The sequence below is a fragment of the Tetrao urogallus genome (assembly GCF_951394365.1).
Source record: "Tetrao urogallus genome assembly, chromosome: 3".
NCBI classification, from domain to species: domain Eukaryota; kingdom Metazoa; phylum Chordata; class Aves; order Galliformes; family Phasianidae; genus Tetrao; species Tetrao urogallus.
This window is the reverse complement of record NC_136815.1, coordinates 69879393-69897088: the sequence shown is the minus strand read 5'-3', so window position 1 is coordinate 69897088 and position 17696 is coordinate 69879393. Positions and strand designations below refer to the sequence as shown.

The 17696-nt window shown below is 36.0% G+C and overlaps 1 protein-coding gene across 1 annotated transcript in view; it reads left to right on the top strand.

Annotated features, from left to right (window-relative positions):
* Positions 1–202: 202 nt before the first annotated feature.
* CTNND2 (catenin delta 2) overlaps positions 203–17696 on the top strand; it is a gene marked incomplete at both ends in the record, with an annotated part of 505693 nt that continues 488199 nt past the window's right edge. Inside the window, one exon of the mRNA XM_079533797.1 lies at positions 203–331. Within this exon, the coding sequence (XP_079389923.1) occupies positions 203–331 (129 nt within the window). The remainder of the gene's footprint in view (positions 332–17696) is intronic.

Below are 17696 nucleotides of genomic sequence, written 5' to 3'. Positions count from 1 at the left end.
TAGTGTTGGATGCTGCCACTGGAATACTTTATGAAAATCACAGCTGTAAATGATTTGAATCCTCTCCAAATGTGCTGTGGTGCATATTTTAGAGTAAGACTGGGAGATATATTTTGCTTTGAAATGAATTTTAAAAATTATTCATACTCTAAAATAAATCTTTTTTTTTGTTGTTGTTGTTTCTCCATAAACTGCAGAAGCTATGCCTGTTCCAGACCAGCCCTCGTCTTCTGATAAGACAAGCTCCCTCAGTCCTGTGCTGAACACATCCAACGGTGATGGCTCTGAAACTGAGACAACGTCTGCCATTCTAGCATCAGTTAAAGAACAGGTATGCCAGAACTATGTTTGCGTGTTAGAAGAGAATATTATGATTTGGTGGTTTTACCAAGGTTTAGTAGGCAGTACATGAATAATTTCATTAGCAGATGCAAGTTGTAAAGAGCACAAAATATTTATCTGTGTCAGTATGCTTCCATGTACTGTCCTAGGAATAGCTTCAGTGAAATTAAAGTGTTGATTTCCTCCTTCATATTTAGTCTTTATTGTGGACATTAGTTTTGAAAGATGTCTCATTTTCTTGTTGGTGACTTATGTGTGTGGAGTTCTATCGTGCTGTTTAAGAACTACTGACAAATAGTAGCTTTGAGAAAAGTTAGTTATTCCAGTCATTTTAGTTAAAAGATTTAAAGTATAGCAAGATTTTAAAGTTCATCATATGCTTGTTTTTATTCCTATTGTATGCACAGTATGGAATGAGATTATCGTAGAGCAAAATTGGGCAAAGATAGAAGCTTTTGGCCTTGGAGTTAACATCAGAAGCATTAGCAATATTAGAAGGAAAAAGACCTTTTGAGTGACACTCTGCATGATTCTAAAAAGACAGTTTGGGATGTTTTTATGTTAATTTTGGTGGGTTGATTGTCTTAGATTTCGCTTTATTCCTCAAGAGATGGTTTGTATTTGCTTTGTAAAAACACCTAGTCTCCACTGCTGCTTCATTCGCTTCAGCTGTAGCAGCAGGTATCCTGGAAAGAGACATAAATGGTTGTTTTTGGTCAGATTTCTTCTTCCTCTAAGCATCTTGGTTGTTCCTCCCATTATAAAGTAGTGATCTTAGCAGCGTAAGATGTTCACTGCTTCGTTAGTGAAATTAACATGAATTTGGTTTATGATGTCTAATGCCATTGCAATAATAGCTGTTGCATCGTTGGGCATTTAAAAAAAAAACGAAAAAAAAAAACAACAAGTGATCTTGTGCTTATTGTTTTGTTTGCTATGTATCAGTTCTCTCCTTTGGGTGTGTTAGAGGTTATTCGTATTTTCAGTTTTTGAAAAGATGAGTGCAAGAAAGAAAGGTAGTAAAATGGAGTTGTGTTTTAGTATTTATGGCACGATGTTGTATCAGATTTACCCACAGATTAAGTGTTTGCATTTTTTCTTCCAGGACAGTAGTGTTGACTGAGCTTGAATCATTGTTTTGACTTCAGACAGGTGTTTCAGACCGTGTTTCTATATTGTTACCATAAAAAGTATCTCTCTTAGCTATTGGCTTTCTGATGTTGAAAAAATATACATGGGCATGGAATTGGTAGATGCGTGTACTTATCTGTTGGAAACACTGTATTGAGTAGTGAGAAGTTGCTTTTCTGTTGCTGAATTTTGTGATCATTCTGCTAGAATGTGCTTAGTCATGTAATTTGAAACTGCACAAAAATAAAAAAAAATATCCTCCCCTACACACAAAAAAATTATGAAATTATGAATTTTGAATATTTATGAATATTTATGAATGTACTAGAGGAACTTGGCAATGAAACCACAAACCAAAAAGGATTTTAAATGGAAAAGATCAGCAAATTTATTTGTGATTCCTATGAATAACCAGCTAACCTATGCTATTGCTGTCTAAAAAGGTAATCAATTGTGTCATTGTGATACAGGGTAAAAATCCAAAAACTTCATTGGTGTTCTCTCCAGTGCATTTGTTTCTTGACAGGTGATCTGTGTACTAAGATACTTTCATAAAGTACTAAGCTTAAAAGTTAGACTAATTTTGGGGAGTATCTCAATGCATTCCTCAGAATATATGGTGACTTCAGGAAAGTCAGTTTATGACACATGTTTATGTTCAGCCATGCTGCTGGGAAAGCCATGTAATTTAATTTACTTTGTAGTAAAGGTTTGAAATAGCAAATTGATTTGGCTTTCTATTTCTGTTTTCTGTTCCTCGTAATATTGTATGTTTTGATAGGCTTCTATTAGATAGTTTTGTTGGAACAATTCTAGGCTGCTCCTGCCATACTTAAAGCAGATGAAATGTATTACATCAATTCAGCATTAGGGAAATAGATTAAGTTTCTATCTGCCTGTTGAGATGTCTAGCCCTTGCTTTTTAGAAGGATGAATGAATGAATGGTATCACTACTTAGTATGGGTCTTTTCTTTATTATTCACTGTAGCCCAGAAGGAAACTTGAAGTTCTGAGAATTGCCTGTTGTTTGCATGTTGTGTGACTGCATGAGAGTCAACTGAGATTTATGATACTGAGTACTGTAATGAGCATTTTTTTCTTCGAAGAGGGCAGGATATATGGAAGAAGGCACAGAGAAGTCATAGATGTGACATTTGTTTCTTTTAATTTTTATGTGAAACATAAATGATTCATTGGAAAAATCTGAAGCTTTGCATTTGAAGATCTATGTGCTGTATCTTACTTTGAGGAACAGATTTATGGGATCTAAAAACAATTTTGCCTTTAACATGGCAGTGGCACTCAAACTGTTATGAATTTAGCTACATGCTTTTCAAGATGGGGATTTTTGACAAAATAGAAGTGGAAGCCTCTATTTTGTTGCTGAGGAGTTATGTTTATTTTAAGGAATCCTAAACTACTTGCTTTAATATATTAGACATTTTGTTTTTGCTTAACACCTTCTCAGGCATACTGAATAATCTCATGTTTCAGACCTTTGAAGTGAAATTGAGAAGAAGTAAAGGATAAGGGGTGTAAACCCAGGTTTTTTTCTTGTTTCAAGCTTCTTCCAGGTCATAGGCACTGCTGGAGGTGACGTCAGAATCACACACCATATTGTTAAGAAATCTAGGGATGCCAGACAGTGAACTTTACCTTTGATATTTTCAAGCTGTCCTCATCAGGAGGAGGAGTTATCAACTTCTCTAAAGTGAAAGCTGCTTTTTCTTTCACTGATTGTCATCTACTTTTGTACCTGTAAATATTGGAAAAATTCTCCAACAAACAGAAATCATGATTTCTGAGGACACAAATTTCTCCTATTGCATCCATAATGTTTCTTCTGCAAAAAATGCTGTATGTTTTTGATTAAGAATTCGCATCTGTGCAAGACACTTTTGATCCTACTCAGTGTTAAAAGGTTCTTGGGAAGAGAGCTGTTCATAATGCTGTTTTTTGAAGGTAGAAATAGCTGCTGGAGAGCCTTTTGAGTAAATACATAGTAAAGCTGATGCTTTTATTGGGAATCTATATACGTGGTTCACAGTAGTTCAGTTCTTGGCATGCAGAAACAGCTCTCCTGGAAGCTGAGGATGGATGTAGTGACAGTGATCTAGTAAAGGCTGTTCTGGCAGAGTTGTTTTTTTAGTGAAAATGCTTGGAGAACATGAGATAAAATCATTTCCTAAGAGCGAGAGAGCTCTTGACGCACTGACGATTTTGTTTAATGCAGAAATAGTATCATACATTTCTGTTAGATTTTGTGACTCATGGTCAGTTTTTTCACCATCTGAGCAGTTGCCTTTCCAGAGAACAGCTCTCCTCTCTTTTATAAAGCTTATGCAAAGAAGTTGTGTAACATTTAATATTTCTTCTGAATTGCTTTGAAATCTACCTATTTCAAATCAAGTTACTATTTTTCAGGTGCTTGTCTTCACTTGCCTTTAAAAACAAAACAAAAACCTTTAGTCTATTACACTGTTGGAACATTTCTCTCTCTGTTTAAAGAAATGGTTGATTAATATGTTCTTTAAGTCACAGTACTGATTCCAGAGAAAACAGAAGTCTCTGGATTTGAGATGGTTGCTGATAACTTTTCCTGTTAAAACAAGGATAAAAGAGTGATCTCAGTTGTTAAATTTGTTCCAGCTTTATAAGTCTAACATATTTTTTGTCTAAAGAAAGATACTTTTAAAAAATAACCAGTATTATCATTATCAAACTGTTTTCTACAGAAATTTCAGTTAAAACTAGTCTAAAAGCACACACAACATGTAGTCATTATTACTTTGTAACGTGTGTCATTCTTAAATGAGGGTAATATATGTGCATGACTTTTGTGAACTTATTTGTTAGGTATTCATACTTCCTGGAGACAAATGTATGTATGTTATGCACATTTTATATCTGCAAGTAAAACTACAGATGAAAATGACACTAAAAGATGAAAGATTTCATTTCTTTTCTTCACTCTGTCAGATTGTTCTTTCTACATCTATATATCATCTTTGAGGTTTCAGAAAATCATAAATTTAGGTTCATGTTTCAATCCAGGCTAGTTTTCTAATGTTATGAGGACAGAAGAGGCTTAGGAAATCATTTAGTCACTGCATTTCATACAGTTGTCCAAGTACTTAGCTGTGAATCTGTTCACAGAATGATTTCTGCCGCTATTTTTCTGATTAAACTGAATGCTATATTGTGTGATATTCACCAATATAGATAAAATCTCATTGTTTCCTTGTAGGAACCAATAATTAGTGTAATAACCTGAAGTGATCTCTGGATTTTTTCTAAATAGGTTCAATTATGATACATTCATATTTTCCTCATCCTCACACATCAGGCACTATCTTTGCCTTTGTGTATTTTGGCATCTCTGTTTCAGACCCAGGTTAATTATATTCAGTTTATATACAATTTTTCATCTTCTCAGTAGTGTGCCAATATATTCAACTCCTTAGTTATAGAGTTATCTTTTTTTCCAGTGAGGTTTTAAAATATTTCAAAGAGATGCCTCTTCCTTGTATCATCTTTCTTTTCATTAATATATTTATTTTGGATATTAATACACTGTAACAGGAACTTGACTGCATTATATATTTTGAATACTACAAATGCTTGTATGTTGGATAGCATTATTCTAAGAGTGCAGAATGAACCAACGTGCTATTAAAATACAAGGCTGTGTGAGTAGAGCTATTGCTTCTCAGATGCTTTCTCAAGCTGATGGGATTGTTTCTGAGATGTGCGATTCCCAGTACTGGAGTTTTGTAAAGAGAGATTACAGTGGCTGGTGAGGGAGAAAATCATAAATGTACTTTATGCTCTGCTCTACAGGATTCTTGAGTTCTTGATTTAATCTGGGTCTGTTTTCATAGAGCTCTGTGACACAGCCGTGTATAAATTCGTGGGCTTTTTCAGAAACCTATATTCTGTAAGTCATCATCTACAGCTACTGTACCTGTGGATCGAGTATGAAGAAAGTGAAAACTCTTTCACTGGAAAAAAAAAAAAAAAAAAAAGAGTGATAACCCAAAATACATACCTTGTGTATTGTTGGGAATGAGCTAGGTTTGGAAAGTCTTCTATGAAAATTTAGTGTGATGGAACAATTTTGACAGAATATCAATTTAATCTCCCAGCAAAATCATCTTTGAAGAGAAGGAAGGAAATGCTGATTATGAGAATAAAATTGCAGTTACATATTTTCTATTTTAACTTTGGAAGTGTTCAAAATTTTAGTAATTTTGAGCCAATAATTTTTAGAGAAGCTGGGTAGGATAACACTTAGTGGCAGTTCAGTCTAATGCTAATTTAAAACACAGTTAAAGACAAAAATATTCTTTGTTATCCTGCGGCCAGGATATGAACACATTTCTACTGATCCACCAGCACTTCTCTCTCAACTCTTTTTGTCATTAGCAGAAGAGTTTTGAGCTTGGAATAATGATACCCTAAGAAAGTAATAATAAATTCTGAATTGGAATTTTAATGTATAAAATTTGTAACAGTTTAACGCTGCTGATTTTTCTTTCTATTGTCATTCATGGGGCTTTTTAAAATCTAAAACATTTTCACATCTAAATTAATGTCTTTTAACCTGCGTAGTGGAATGGGTTCTCAATTTTAACTTGAAATCATTTGAGAGGACCCAGGTGAACTTAAAATATTTAGGAGCAGGTAATGAGTTAGCTGAGTAAGTTGAAAATAACCCCCCCAAAGATTAGAAAGCAGCTTTGTGACAAGGAAGGTTGAATGGTGTTTTCTTTTCCTTTTTGAGGAATTGTATTGTATCAGTTTGTCTAGATGTTTTCAAGGGTTGGTCTTTTAACAAAGCTGTTGTAAAATATGCTTCAAATCATGGGTCAGCTTCTTTTAGTAGTTTTTAGACTGATTCAGAAAGTCTAACGTGATGACCATGTTTAAATGCATAGATCTTGAAAAGTGGGAGAAGAGTTGGATGTGCCTTCCCCACTTCCTTATCTAGAAATTGTCAAGGTCGTGTTTCTGTATATTTGATTTTCCTGTTTTCAGTATTCCTTTCCTGCTTGAGAAAAGCTTGAATTGCTTGAATTAAGCAAGATCAATCGACAGCTACGTTTATTTGCATAACAAAAGAGTTTCTGAGGCCCGTGGCTTTTTCAAAACAGCTTACCTATTCTAGAGAGAAAATAAAGTGCTATTAAAACACTGAATGCTTTGGTTAGTAATTGGTTTTATTCCTTCTTTTTTTTTTTTTTTTCTGTTTTGTTTTCTTTAGAAATGAAACAATAAAAGCATTCTCTGGATTCCACAGTGATCCCTCTTCCACTTGTCTTGCCAATACTTTTCAGGCAGCCTGCTTTTGTAACTAGAGCTTTGTGAAAGATTTTTGAAGGCAATTAAATTTTCATCATTGTTTCGGTGATTTTTGATTCTTTTTGTCGTTTTGAAAACTTGAGTAATTCTATTGTGCTTTTCCATCTGTTTCTGTGTGTTTTTTACTCTTGGATGCATTTACTGCTAAATGGAGCTATGGAAATGTATCTTTCTGTGGGCAATTTAAATCTTTTGTACTCTAAGAAAAAAAAAATACTTAATGTGTAGTTGAATACTATGCATGTTATACTTTGATCAAATGATACAATTCTGTTTATCCCCACGTGTTAGAAACCAGAACTCAACACATCCTAAGCAAAGTTTGAACTTGTAATGAATGTTTATCTGAGAGTTAAGCTGCATCACTACCCAAATAAGTTTATCTATGAGTTATATTAAAATGTTTTAAATAACACAATAAACTAATCTAACAATATTTGATATATGCTTACCTTTTTCCTCCTTTGTGGTGGAAATGAAGTGTACCTTTAAAATTTACAGTGACAGAAACTTCTTCTGTAGATACCCTTGATCAGAGTCTTTACATTTTGGATGGGTAAAAGGCTAAAAAAAGACTTGAAATTTTACTAAGTATCTTCAATTATTTTTAAAATTCTAGAAAAATTAATTGCTTAATTCATAAATTCTCTTCCTCAAGATAAAATTGTAGGTTTGGTCAAAGATGGCTCCCTTTGTTTTAGGGAGGTTTTACGTGCATAACCTATAACATGTAAGAGTGCAGCCACAGTTCTTTGCACGTGTTTACTGATACTCTGTGCAGACACTTTCCTCTTCTATGCAAACAGCAAATCCACATTCTGTGGCTCAAGAGAGTTTTTTCTCCTGTTTTTCTTCTTAAACACTTTGTTGAAAGTTTTATTTATTTTTGAAGGGGTAGATGAGATAAGGTTTTAGCTACTTACATTTGGAAACCTCTCTTCTAGGATATCTTTCTGTTGTTGCTGTTGAAACCTTATTATGAGCAGTACTCTCTAGCCATGTTCTTCTGGATATTCTATATATTGAGGGCTTAATATACACTATAGAACTTTATTAATTTGAAGGTACTTGCAATTATGGAGGATTTTGGTTTAGCACAGTGATGCAGCAATGCACTCAAATCACTATTAGAGTCTATACTGAACAAAGTATAGCAATTGCAATACAGATAACATATAGATATCAATTTTGTTATCCAAAATATGCTTACCACCATGACTCTGAGCATTCCCTGGTCATCAGAAAGGAATGTGTGGGTTGAGGCTAGAGAGAGAAAGATCTGAAGACCATAGCTCTCTTCAGAAGTCTTTGTGGTTGTTTGATTTTAAACCTGATGTTAGTTTTAATCACATATGCACCCTCCCAGTACTCGTCTGTTGTTATAATCATGGTCTCCATTTCCAAACCAGTTGCCCATCTCTTATCTCTTTTGAGCCTGCACTGAACTACTTCTTCACTTCTGTAGGCCACTGCTGTTGTATCAGGCCTACACTTCATCATTTTAGTGGCATTAAATACCTCACTCTACACAGAACAACTGCTTGATACTGCCATTCGTACAAACTATGGTCATAACAAATTACCATAGACACCTGGTCAATTACAAAAATTGCTGCTACAGCAAAACAACGTAATAAAAGCTGCAGTCAGGTCAAGTAAAGTTCAAATGGAGAAAGCCTGGCAGGGATTAGTCCTGAGGACTTGCAATCTTGGTACAAAGCTGAGCCATTATGTGGTTCATTACTTGGCTCACATAAAGCTGTCTGGAAAGCTCTGCAATGGGGAACACACTCCTTCCTCTGAGCCCAACAGGGTGAGCTGTTTGTTGGACAGGTCTGGAGGACAAGGCTTCAGGCAGGCAGCATAGCTCAGCTCTGCTGGCTTGTCATATGTTTGTGCTGTTGCATTGCTACTTCATCAGCAACTAACTGTAGTTAAAAGTTGAGCAGGCAGTCACTTGCTGAGGGAATAGCTGGGATCTACAGAAAAGCATAGAACAGTATGCTGAGTACCTCTTGGAGGTGCATGGATGGAAAGATAAAAGGATCACAGTATATAAGCAAATATAATAGCTTATAGAAGCTATGCTATTTTGAACACCTGAAACTAGTTTTTTTTAGTTCTGGACCTGCATTTCTGTAAGGGACAGGTAGTTATGCAGACAACTGAAATGCTTTTTTGGGATAGCATATCTATCTAAAAGAGTTACCTCTGCATCCCCTTTCACATTGAGATGAGTTTGGCTTCATTTTCAGCAGCTGTGATCAATCACTTCATTATTCTCTCTTGAGCCTCAGGGCTACGTATATTCACTTATCTCTTCAGAGCAGTCTTTCTTTGTGGATGTGGATCTGTAGTGAGTGGGAATGGGAGGGGGATTCTTGGATCAGACACAGCCCTTAGTGCGCTTATCTTACATACAGTGGTGCGCTTTTTTCTGATGTGCCAGAATTTACCTTTTTGAGTAATAATATCTCATGACTGCAACTTTTTTAAGTGGAAAAATGGCCACTGGTTATCTACTTGACAGCATATGAAGAAGTATTTCTATTAGTATTCTCTCAATTTCTTCAGTATGAATCGTCACACAGCTAATAGTTTCTTGTTGTCTCTTTCCTTGGCTATTCTAAAACATGAGCCTTGCTTCTTAGATTTCATCTGTGTTCATTCATTTTCCATGTCTGTCTCTCCTTCAGTCCTCACAAAACATTTTTTTTTTGCATTTTTTTAGATATTTCCTGTAACTAGTACCTGGCTGCATTGAGCTTTTCTTCTTCAGCTGTGTAGCACCATCCAAAATAATTATTTGTTTAATCTGGAATGGCATTTTGCTGGTTAATGAGGTATTCTAGCAAACTAACCTGGCAATGTTATCTCTTGGTCACAATTATATATCCATCCTGACAGTAACACTGCAATTACATGTCTGGCTGTGTAATTAAGTTTTAAATCAAGCCTTTTGTATACTGTCACAAGACTCTTTGTCTAGGAATTTTCCCAGTTTTTGTTCACACTGGAAAGTGTTTTTCAACGAAATCTTTCTTTAGGGGAAAAGAGTAGAAAGGGAAAAAAACACCTGACATTATCCGTTCACCTGAATGTATTTCATAGTCTTCAGAATCCTGATGTATATGGGTAGATTTAAGAGGTGCACTCTATCCCGTTTTCACCATCTATCTCATTCCAGCATAGCAATATATCTTGGTACAAACCTTTTTATGTTTTTTACTGTATATTTAGTGAAATACGTATGTGTTCAGGTTTTTCAACTGCTAGCCACAGAAAGAGTACTATTTTCCTCTTTCAGAGTAGTTGAGGGTTTATTTATTTTTGGATATTGACTTTCCTGTGTATAGTTATGCCCATCTTTGTTCACTTCATTGTCAGTGTAGACTGTTATTTGAAGATTTTGTTGACAGAGCACTTGATGGTAACTGCATCTGATGTTATAAATAGACTTTATTCTTCATAGTAAGTCAGCAAATACACTTGAAAATCCTTAAGTTTATACTTAGCTTGATAAACTGGAAGCCTTACCTCGTTCTTTTGTCAACCAGCAGCGTAACAATTTTTAATGAATTGAAATCTTCAAAGCTTCAAAGCTTTGACATTCTACAACTGAATAATTTCCAACTAACATAGGAATGTGCTAGTTTTGTTTGCAGGAGGAAAACGGATCCTTCGAACTATTTAAACTTCAGTTTTTATTTCACAAAGCAGTGCTTTTATAGGAGAACATACTACAACACAGCTTACGCCATTCTATTTGTTTCAAATGACAGAAAAATTGAGGATACTGTGCCTCTTTCCATATGTTTTTAGTAGCATGTGCTGTAAAAATAGATATTTCTTTTGTTAAGTTGGTTTGTTGTTTGTTTATGGCAGACTGTGGCAAGGACCAACCGAACACCACACATTCCAGCCATAATTTAAGGCAACCTTCTGGTACAGTTAAACCTATGATAGGTTGCATTTTCTGCATGGCTACAACTGCAGAAAGAGACTTAGGTGCATCTGTGGTTTCAGCATTGGAACAAACTCCTTTCTCTCTGAGGACTTTGACTGCTATGCTTCCCACTGCACATATAAAGTAAGAACATCGTATTCCTGCTTTCTCATTCATCTGTGAGTTCTGAAACCTCATTTAAATAGTGCTTAAATTCTTAGGATGAAATTAATAATGTGGGTTCATCCAATGCCCTTTCTGTGTGGAGAACAAATGCATTGCAAAATCCAGGTATAATGCTAGGTCAGTCCTTTTGCCCCTAAAAGAAGGACTGGATGTACCACAGTCATGCATATTGGGTTTGAAAGGCATCATAAAAGGTGTACTTTTTCCCACTGCAGTCTATAAAGATTTCTAAGCACCCCACAGTTTATTTGCAGCACTGACATCTTCTTCAGAGGTTTCTCATGCTGAGGCTGAATGATGGACTGTAGAAAGTGGGCAGTTGTCCATATTAAATTTGATAGCCACACAGTGAGGTTTGACACAGTGCCTGTTTGCTGATGCTGAGTTGGCACTGCTACTTGTGCTGTACTTCTGTGTGAGACATTCATTCTCAGGCGCATAAATTCATTGGTATTTATTTGCCACAGCAGTGCCTACTAGGAATAAATGACTGGTTGTCTTCTGTTCAGTCTGAAGAGAACCAATGTGCTCCTTCCCCTTTTCAACCATAGCAAAACACGTGTTAAACTCAATCTTATGACTGTTTCTGACTTCTGATTTTCTTGTGTTCACTACTGTATTTTCTTCCTCTCAATTCATCTGTGGTCATGCAAAGAACTATTATACAATTCCTTTCTGTAAATTTGTGTGATACGTAATTAGTGTCCTTTAAGAATTTTTACTGACTTCTCATTAACAAGGTAGTCTCTTGGTCTGTAGTTAGAATGCAAGATTTACAGGTATAGGTGATAAAGTTTATAAGGCCAACTTTTAAAGGAAAAGGATATACAAGCTTTCATGCATCTGTGCATCTGAATTCTTGACTTTTTTTTTTTTTTTTTTTTTTTTCAGTGTTAGCCCATTTTGATAGCATATCCTTTTCATTACAAGCCTTCCTTCATATGAAGGTGTCATATGATGAAAGGTGTTTTAATTTTTCTTTCTTATTTTCTGACTCAATATTTTAAAAAAATGTTTTTGAAAAAGAGAAAATTGTGGATCTTGCTTTGATAATATACTACAATATTATTGTAATGACTACTGTTTGCAAACTTCGTGCACATCAGTAGATCCTTTTAGTGTGATAATGCATTAGTGTACATGCAGAGAAGGAAGGTCTTTTAATAAATTGTATGCATTTGTGTCTTTTTTGATCAACATCTTTAATTTGTTAAAATTTGTTTTGTCACACTTTGACTTGAATGTTTGTTGTCTTCTTTTTTAATCATTATGCTGTCCTACCTCAAAAACTAGAACTGCAGATAGAGGTTTTACCTCCTCTCAGTGAGCCAGGAATGAGTGAGCTGACATAAGAATACTGAAAAGCTTCAGGTTAACATTTACAAGGATAAGATTTGCATTTACGGAGAAGCAGCAGTTTCTGAAATAAATATAATTCTTTAAAATATGAATGTTCTTGACATATGCTTTCCGTGTTGGTCATTTTTACTCTTTACCTTTCTTTTTTCAGTATGTGCTTGCAAGAGTCATCAAATTATGGAGATAATGTATCCTTGCAGTTGTGTTGTAAAATTGCTTGCTTTTCTTTTTTTGGAAAGTTCAATATTATTTTGTTTATATATGTATAAATACTGTGCAGTTCGCAAGATATTCTGCTCATTGCTCAACAGCATAGCATGAGACAGATTAATTCAGTTCCATTTATCTTAGTGAATGAATTAACAAGATCAACAGCAGCTGTGTTCTTTATTTTTATGAATGGTGCAGCAATTATTTTATAGTAGGGAAAAACCAGGCTTTGTGTGGTGTTTTCTTCTTTTCCTACAAAACTTCCTGAGACTTTTCAGAACTTTGACGTCCACATTCACCTAAGGATGAAAGTTTCAATGTGCAAAGCCTACATCAGTCTTCCAAATAATATAGGTTATAATTTCTACCCTTACATGCATACTGATCTAGAAGCTGAGTACACATCTAGTGTAATATGTTTTATATGCTAAATGTATTTTGTTCTTTACTTCTTGGGAAACTATACTAACAAAACCAGGAAGACCAAAGCCTATTTTGAGCTAAATTTCTGGGCATAAAGTAAAATTAGATGAGTAGCAGAAGGGAAATGTGTGTCTCTGGATGAACTGTGGAAGGAATGTAATGATGGAAGACATGGAAAAGGCAGAAATTTCATGTTTTTTAACTGTTTCCAGACAAGGGACAGTAACATGGAGGAGACACAGTTCAGGGACTCATTAGACAATGTGGATTCAGCTTCTTTGGACTCTGTGCCAAGATTATCAAGAGGTTTTTCTGGTGATAGGATTGCAAAGCAGCAGTGAAATGGCAATTGAGTAAAGTCCTTAGAACCAGGAGAAGGCTATTAGGCTGTTGCTATACCAGTCCTTAAGACAAGGAGAAGGATGGAGGGATGGATCTATAGACCATGTCAGGTCAATCTCTTTCCCCAGAAAGATCATGACACACATTTACTTCACAATTGTTTCCAGACATGAGACTGACAAGAGGGTAAATGGGAAGTCAACTCAGATTTTTTAAGTGCATTTAATGTCTTGCTAATCTTAGTGCCCTGTAGGGTAAAGGACTGACAACGTGAGTGAGGGGGGAAAATAGGTGATATGGTGTGACTGGAACTTTACTAATGCTCCTATTAGCTTCTCCCACATTATTGCCAATAGTAAGCTGAGGAAGCACAAGCTAGGTATTACGTGGGCTGAAAATTGGCTACATTATTGGTCTGAAAGGATAGCCATCAGTAGCTTGACTCATTAGCAAACTAATGAAATTAGTTTGAAATTCTTAAAGGGCTGATTCTTGTACTTGTGCAATTTAATTTATTAGTGACTTGGATAACAAAACTGAACAGAATACTCTATGAGCAAATTTGTGAATAATGCCTGGGCAGCTGAAGTAGGTCTTTAAGTCGTAAAGCATCTTGATACCTTGAGAAATCTGAGGATTCAGTCACAGGAATTTCATGTATTTAAAAGTGAGATGACTGAAATTCTGCATCTGAGGTTGAATGATCCATGCATCAGTCTAGGTTGGGAAGTATCAGGCTGAGTGACAGCCCTGATGAAAAACACCTTGGGCCGTTATGAACATCAATCTGGATTTGAGCCAATGGTGTGTTTTCACTGCAGACAAGACTAACTGCATTCTGGGCTACATTAGAAGAAATGACAAACATAACTAGTGGGCCAAAGAAGGCTGTTACCACCACTGCTTGGAGCTGATGAAGCTGCTTCTGGACAACTATGTCTTGGTCATTAGCAACATAAAAGGGATGTTGAGAATCTGGAAATAGTCCAGTGAGGGGATACCAAAATGGTCAGAAACCACATGATGTGACAGGAGATTTTAGGGAATTGTCTTTTTTAGGAAGCTAGGCTAACAAAGATAGGCTGAAGGATGATCTTATGTTAGCTCATAAAAACTTGAAAGGGAATGGCACAGACGATGGTATAAGCTATTCTCAGTAGCAACATACAGTTTAACCAGTAACAACAGCTGTAGGTGGCAGCTTGGGCAGTTCAGAGTAGATACAGCAAAAATTTAATGTAGAGGCTACTATAGTACTGGAACAAGTGATGTAGAAGAGGTTCTGAGCTTTATAATTTTTCAGCCTCAATTTGGTGTTGGAAATTATCATATTTTTAGGGGTAGGTGGGAGTAGGTGACTTTTTATGTTTTGTGATGATTAATTCAATAATAATGCAGATTTTTTTCTCAAACTTTAATTTATACCTGTGTACCTGTGGAAGACGCGTTTTGCTTGAGGGTGGTGTGACTTAATAATTCCACCAATGTGATTGCTTTATTTTTAACACTTTGAGAAGCAAGATTTGAGACTGGGGTAGACTGATTATTGAAGAATAATCTCATAAATGTTTAATGTTTGTTTTAAGTGTTAAGACATGAAATAATAAATCCAGAAACAGGATGGATGGATGGAGAAAACTAGTGAATGCAGAATGGAATATTGGAAATTTTAGGTAAAATTTTTCCCTTTCCTAACCATATCCTCCATTTACACAAAGTTTTCATTTTTTGAGCAGGTTTTAGAGGCAAAGCTGTTACTTCTCACACTCAGCTATACCTAAATACTTACAGGAGAGCAACATGGAAAAAAACAACAGCAAAGCATGTTTTCCTAAAGTTAGTAATATAAAAGAGTAATTGTAGCCTCACATTTAAATTTGACATCCTTCTTTTTCTAACTTTATACAGCTGATCTACTCGCTTCACAGTCTCTTTGTTCCATGGTTTGTATTTGCCTCTTTGTTTTATTTTTGAGTTGGGAATAGTAACTTTTTTTCTAAATTTCAGGCAAGTTGCATGTGTATGTCCATGAAGAGAACAGGTTAGGTCCCTTAAGGGAGACAGAATACTTTTTTTCAGTCATTTGCTTGTGTTAGATGAATAGCTGGCAAATAGTAGAATGGATACAAAAACTGATGAAGATTGCTATATTGTAATAGCTGAGCCATCCCATCAGAGGATTCAGAAGTTGTTCTGCATCTACCTGTATGACTTGCACATCATGTTGCGTAAAATGAAGTGAGGCAAGTGAGATATGACTTCAGTAAGAAAATTAATCGTGATATGGTCTGTGTATAGCATATGAGCAAGTAGACAGGAAATCAGGGCAAGATATTCCTAACAAATGAAAGTGAGTGGCCACTCAAGCTGCCACAATAAGCTGGCTTGCTGACTGGCTTGCTGACCAGCTTGGTCTCAGTGGTACAGAGCAGTCAAACAATTCCTGAATGTACAGTCAGGGCTGCAGGAGACTATTCTTTGGGTTAATCCTGGGCTTTGCCAAAGTATTGCCAGGTACGTGTTTAGCTATTTCTAAAGCTGCAGGAGAAATGCACTGTAATAGTTGTAGTAATGTAACTTTAGGGTATTGTACAATGATTGTTATCTCTATCATGCTTAAGTGGTTGCTGCGAAAATAAAGATTGCTCACTTCAGAGACAATTCTTTTTCCCTTAGGGCCTATTTATTCCAGTGCCAAAATTCTGGATTAGTATTTCATGCAACACTAGCAAGACTGTGATCTGTTTGTATCTGTTATCTGACTGTGGATGCAGTAGTCATAGGCCAGTACCAGATCCCTTCTTTCCCTTCTGTACAGGTTAAATCCCGAGAAGTATGTGGTCCTTTAAAGAAAATCCATACTTGAGCTGCTTTGAGTTAGTATTGTGTAGTTTACTGAAATGCTATTCAACAACACTCCTCTAGTTTTTTGTGCTTTAGTGGATTTCTTTGTTTTTCATTTCTGTTCTGCTCCTTCTTGATTCTCCACGGGCTCTTCAGATGGAAGAGAAGATGCCAGGGGGACTTTAAAGCAGCCTTTGTGTACCTGAAGGGAGCCTACAGGAAAGCTGAGGGAGTTTTTATAAGGGCAGGTAGTGACAGGATGGGGGGGGAATGGCTTTAAACTTGAAGAGGTTAGATTTAGATCAGATATTAGGAAGAAATTCTTTACTAAGAGGGTGGTGAGACACTGCAACAGGCTGTCTGGTAAGGCTGTGGATGCCCCCTCCCTGGATGCATTTAAGACCAGGCTGGATGGGGCCTTGAGCAACCTGGTCTACATGGAAGTGTCGCTGCCTGTAGCAGGGGGCTGGAACTAGATGATCTTAAATGTTCTTTCCAACCCAAACCATTCTGTGATTCTATGCGTTTAAACAGTGCCCAGGAAGGGAGTATAATAATAAAGTTGCAGCTTACATTGTCTAATAAACTATATATCAGTGTTTTCCGAAAAAAAAAAAAAAACAAAAACAAACCTGTTAGCAGTTAGTTCACTTTCCCAATTTCAGTACATTGTACTGTTCTGAATACATTCTAAGACAATTGAATAAAGGCTTGTTAAACAGGGATTTTTTTCTCAAGATTAGATATTTTTTTTAAGCTTGTTGGTTGGTATGAACTGGTCTCTTGTGCACTTTTAAATTTTAGTCCCAAAGAAAACACAGTTCTGCAGAACAAGGATTGCCATCCATTTGCCATATCTATCTTAGTTTTGTTTCTTAAGTGAGGTTTTGTGGATAGGACGTTGTGTGTTGTGTAAAGAGATTGCCTTTCTCCGTTAGCGTTGTTTTTGCTCAGAACAGTAACATCATTGCCTATTGCTGGTACCTCTGGATCCTGTCATGTGATTTCCAAATTAGACTAATTTGATTTTCAGAATATCCTTTAACAGTTATTTATCAGAATCTCCTGAAGTAAGTTGTTCTAAGCAGAACTTCATTATCTGTGTGCACTGGCTAATGGGACATGTAACATAGGTTTATGACCCGCAGAGCCTTGGCAGGTGGTTAGTGTCTGGGAGGTCAACACTCTGCTTGTGTTGGTAAGGTGAGTGAGGCCCTTAGGTTCAAAAAGTAAAGAAATCAAAGAAATGCACTCTTTCTAGATCCCAGCAGGTGTGTAATCCCAGCTTGGTGCAGTACGTGAATTAATAAATTCCAAAGGGTCGTCTTGACCACTCATCCTTTTAAAGTTCCTTATCTGCAAGAATTTGTCTTGTTGTGTTTCTGTCTCCTGGGATTCTTTTCCCCAAAACATGCCTTTTCTCCATCCTCCAGTGTCTGGCCTGTGAAATGCAGTAAATGTTTCCAGCAACAGTGATGGCTGAAGAGGAAATGGAAAAAAAAAAAAAAAACCAAAAAAACCAAAAAGCAAAACAAACAAACAAACAAAAAT